At 41.3% G+C, this 5434-nt stretch overlaps 1 protein-coding gene across 1 annotated transcript; it reads left to right on the forward strand.

Annotated features, from left to right (window-relative positions):
* The first annotated feature begins 2583 nt into the window (after window positions 1-2583).
* On the forward strand, window positions 2584-4845 carry LOC135876857 (C-C chemokine receptor type 6-like). The gene is made up of 2 exons (XM_065402217.1): window positions 2584-2592; window positions 3763-4845. Exons 1-2 carry the CDS (start codon window positions 2584-2586, stop codon window positions 4843-4845), a joined length of 1092 nt encoding a protein of 363 aa, XP_065258289.1.
* The last annotated feature ends 589 nt before the right edge of the window (window positions 4846-5434 follow it).

Consider the following 5434-nt stretch of genomic DNA (forward strand, 5'->3'; position numbering starts at 1 on the left):
ACAAAGTGGGGATTTATTTATCTTGTTATGTTGCATGTGAGTCTTACTTTCCTATACTAATACTGTGTGTACCTTAGTTTCCCTGTGTACTGCACCAATACTTAGGTGGTAGGAATTGGGTGTGTGATTTTTGCTGAGGCCCTCAGGGCAGGTGAGGCTGCCCTGCTGTTTGCACCTATGTAACCTGAGATGCAGGAACGACCAGGTGACACCTTTTGCCCAGGAAGGGGAAGCAAGACAAAGAGAAGGAGGAGGAGCATCAAGGAGGGTGTTGGAGGTCGAGTAGCTGGAAGCGGGGAGTCTGCTTGAGGGGGACTGGAAGAGGGGGAATCCAGGGCTTCTGGCCCAGGATTCCCAAGATGGACTTGGCTGAAAGTCACTGATGTCTGTAATAGCAAGCTCTGTTCTAATCTGTGTTCCTGTCGACTAATAAACCTTCTGTTTTACCAGCTGTCTGAGAGTCACGTCTGACTGCGGAGTTGGGGTGCAGGGCCCTCCGGCTTCCCCAGGAGCCCCGCCTGTGCAGACTCACTGCGGGTAAGGTGACCAGACAGCAAATATGAAAAATCTGGATGGGGGTGGGGGGTAATAGGAGCCTATATAAGAAAAAGACCCAAAAATCGGGACTGTCCCTTTAAAATCGGGACATCTGGTCACCCTAACTGCGGGAGGCACATGGCGTGAAAAGGGAATGCTGAATGCTCTGAGGTCAGACCCAGGAAGGTCGAAGCTGTGTAAGCTTCTTGCCCTGGAGACAGTATGCTCAGAGAGAGGAGGCATGCTCCCCCAGAGTCCTGACTGGCTTCATATGGAGTAGTTCCAGAGCATCACCCGGTGACTCCGTGACAATCGCCACTTCTGATTTTTTGCTTGGGGGGGGGGGGAGGGGGGAGGCTGAACCTAATTTTAGGGTCCCTGGAGTTTGAGAATTGAGAACAGACTCACTTGTAGATTATTCCAAAATCTAAGGCATGGGTTATTTTTTTTAATTGATGTGTATGGTCTGTAAATACTTTGAGCCATAACTATTTCTATTTACATTGCATGCAATTTTTCAACTTATTTGTTGTTAAATGCATTTTACAACAACTACTGTGGCAAATAATTGATTTCACACTGATTAATTGTAACAGAGTGTGTGGTTTTTAATATATAATTGCAAGGTAAATCACCTAGGGAGAAACTGACAGAGATAGCTCTGTCTTACAGCTATTTAATTCAGGGCTTCATTGGCTGAACTATAAGCAAGGACTCAGGTACAGCCTGTCTCCTGCATCTTGGTTAAGCCATAGGAAGGAGCAGCTGTCCTGCATGTGAGTGCTGATACTTACAGCAAACAAGAAAATCAGCTGGGACAATGGAGATTGGACAGTGGACAAATGACAATGGCTGGATGGAGACAGAAAGTGCCTACTCAAGACTTAAAGAAGCAGATAGAGACTGTCCGAGGGTCTTGAGAGTGGAGCTGGCCAGGAAGCAGAGCTGGGGAAACAATGGAGCCTGTTAAACAATCACATCTGCTTGGTTTGAAACTTTATATTTCCAAGAAAGAGCTTTAAATAATATTCAAGCTTCCTCCACCAGGTGCTCAAACCTCTTCAGGCTTCCAGGCTCCTGCAGCTTCACAACTAAAACTTTGAGAAGCAGGCAAAGGAAGTTGGAGCACTGGTTAAAGCTTTCTCTAATGGGCGTGCCACGTCTGAAACAGAGAAGACCATCTCCTCAGTCCCACTCACAGAGAGCCTCTCTCTCCAGCCACTTCACAAATGAGTCTGCAGTCTCCACAGCTCCACATGCATTTTTTTAAATCCAAATAATTCCTAAACAAAAAAGTTTGTTAAATTAGAGTTAAGGTTGACTGTATGTTTCCTCACAACAATGCAAATACTGAAAAGCAAAGAAATCATAAGTTAAGGCAGAATTCACACAACTAATACGAGTCTCCAAGTGTTAGTCCACTACTGCTCTGCCTCACCAACACAAACACACTCAATTTCAGTTCAATAGTACTATCACCTTCAACTACAGTTGACCAGAGAACAATTCTGTTTCGCTGCAACTTGCTGAGATGTTGACATTAGTTTTTGTTCTGCATTGGCATGAAAGCAAAACCTTTCAAACATTTTCACAAACATCAAGGGAGAGTGCATGGGTAGGGCACTGGCCTGTGGTGGGGGAGACCCAATTTTCAAGTCCCTGCTCCCCAGCAGAGTTTTTTATCCCAGATCACTCTGAATCTGGCAGAGCAGGAACTTGAACCTGAGTCTCCTACATCATAGGCCAATGCCCTAACTACCAGGCTCTAGAATACTGTATAAGACTCACTTTCCCCTGCCTTAAAAAATGTCCTACCTTTTCAACGAAGACTTCATCAAAACCAGAACATCTCCGTGAAAACAATATATTTTGATGAATTTTGTTAGTCTTAGTTTTCTCTGTTACTGTATATTTCTTGTTTTGATCTCTTGATACTTCCTGTTTTGCTCTCCTGATCCAATCCACTTGCCTCCTGCACAGGGACTCCGAGGATACCAGAACTGTCCTCACCAATTCTTTTCTCATCAGAAGAAGCACATCACCAAAATGGATGGGGTAAGCAGTGTATTGGTGAAGTGTATTAACAGACCAATGAAACAGCTGATTTGGAAGTGGCAGTTCTATAAAGTGCTGGACAAATTGTCATGACCTTGGGAGTGATTGGCTAATGAGAGTTGTTTGTGATGATGTGATGTTTCATAGACTGTGTTGTCACTGGATATCCTGCTGACGTTTTCGTACGGAGTTCTGTGGACTATTCCAGATGATTATCTCCCCCACTTATAGTTCAGTGACGATTTTATTATGCTCATTAGTGACTATATTTCCAGGAACTCAATGAACAATACTACAAGGAGTACAGCACTAATTTGAATGCTAGAAAGAATGCTGATCTTTCATTGGCTCCTAGTAACATTGCTAAAGCGCAAGAAAAACAATAAAAATACACTATGCTAGAAGAAAGACTTGTAAATATGGTAAAACAACATTCAAGGTTAGGGACTGTGTTATGTAAGTGGTGGATTCTTTGTAACTTGAAGTCTTTAAACCATGATTTGAGGACTTCAGTAACTCAGCCAGCAGTTAGGGGTCTATCACAGGAGTGGGTGGGTGAGGTTCTGTGGCCTGCAATGTGCAGGAGGTCAGACTAGATGATCATGAGGGTCCCTTCTGACCTTAAAGTCTCTGAGTTATTCTCCAGCTGTTCTCCAGACTCCTTCAAACACATCTGTCACTTTGAGAAAATTCTTCTTCTGTTAAAGTAGAGTATTTTCACAGTTGTGGGAAAGAACTAATGCTGGAGGAGACAATAAAGATCTGGATTGTCTGAGCTGTGCTCTGTGCAAGTATGCAGTGGGGGAGAGGGAATTTTATTTAGAGAACGTTGTGTGTATCACCAACTGAAGAAGAACATTTCTGAGGGAGCCCTTTGCTTGAGTTTTGACAGCATATCACTGGCGCGCACAAGGATTTTGCTGGTCAGGCTGATGAGGAAAAGGTGGATTTGAAAGAAAAGTGACTGGGAGTAGTATTTGTATGCTTAACTTTCAAACACTGTTGGGGCCAAATATTTCCATTACTTTTATTGAGACACCAGGATGTATCTAAAAGCAGAATTTGATCCTTTATGTCTCATACCGTCAATTCTCCATTGTTTACGCAATAGAGAGAACTCGCAGAAATAAATACTAATGTTTACACTAACTGGCTGTATTGTTTTTGCAGGTAGAACCCAACTACACAGAATATCCAGACTATCCATTTGATTATGACAAAATTACATCACCATGTGACAAGGGGGAAGTCAGAAACTTCACAAAAGTATTTTTGCCAATTGCATACTCAATTATATGTGTCTTGGGCTTAGTGGGTAACATCTTTGTAGTAATGACCTTTGCTTTATATAAAAAAACCAAGTCTATGACAGATATATACCTCTTTAACATGGCCATAGCAGACATATTGTTTGTTCTCACTCTTCCATTCTGGGCAGTGAATTATGCTGCTGAAAAATGGATCTTTGGTGACTTCATATGCAAAATTACCAGAGGTATTTATGCAATCAACTTTAATTGTGGTATGCTGCTCTTGGCCTTTATCAGTATGGACCGATACATTGCTATTGTACAGGCAACAAAGTCATTTAAACTTCGGGCTAGAACGCTAGCATACAGTAGACTGATCTGTTTGGTTGTATGGGTATTGTCAATTTTAATTTCCAGTTCCACTTTCATATTCAGTCAAAGCTACAGCCACTCCGTCCATGAAACAAACGAGATTTGTGAACACAGATCCAATACCGAGACAAAAGGCACTACGTTGAAATTATTGCTGCTGGGTATGCAACTTCTATTTGGATTTTTTATCCCTCTGCTGTTTATGGTATTTTGCTATGCATTCATTGTCAAAACCTTGGTGAAAGCTCAGAATTCCAAAAGAAACAAAGCAATATGTCTGATTGTATTAATTGTGATTGTTTTCCTGGTTTGTCAAGTACCATATAACATGGTTCTTCTTGTGACTGCCACAAATATGGGTAAATTGATTAAACCGTGTGATAGTGAAAAGCAAATAGCCTTTGCGAAGTACATTACAGAAGCCCTGGCCTTCTTCCATTGTTGTTTGAACCCAGTGCTCCACGCTTTTGGGGTGAAATTTAGAAGTTACTTTGTGAATATGATGAAGGATCTGTGGTACCTGAGATACAAGAAATACAAGACCAAGAGTTCAAGGATAAGTTCTGATACCTATCACTCAAGGCAGACAAGTGAAATTATGAGTGACAATGTGTCATCCTTTACTATGTAATATGATGTCAACATTATTATGAAGGAGCTTTGATTATATTCATCCACCAATCCAAATCAATCTCATTATTCATGTCACAGCTAGTGATTTTGACTTTCCAACACCCTAATTAATATTTCCTATGATCTATAGCTCCGTCCATCAAAACAATTAACATAAACAGAAGAATGACACGACTATGGAAAACTCGTATTAATCACTGTCTAGCTAATATTTATGCTGTTTTCAAATACAGGCACTTAAAATTCTCCAGAGAGCTAAATTTATCAAGCAACTTCCTTGATTCTAATGAAAAATTGCAAGTTTGATTTGAACATTGCCTTAGTATTTTGGTTTTAAAACAGGGCTCATTTCAGCTATCTCATATTATAACAACAATTTTAAAAGAATCAAAAGGGCAAATTCACCACCAGCCCAACTCCATTTATACTTATGTTATTATTAATTATTTATATTGCAGTAGTGTCTCGAGGTCCTAAGACTGGGACCCCTTTGTGCTAGCATTGTACATACACATAGTAAGAGACAGTCCCCGCACCAACGAGCTTGCATTCTGAATAGCCAAGACAGACAGAGACTGGGAACGGAC

Source organism: Emys orbicularis, chromosome 3 (genome assembly GCF_028017835.1).
Source record: "Emys orbicularis isolate rEmyOrb1 chromosome 3, rEmyOrb1.hap1, whole genome shotgun sequence".
Taxonomy (NCBI): domain Eukaryota; kingdom Metazoa; phylum Chordata; order Testudines; family Emydidae; genus Emys; species Emys orbicularis.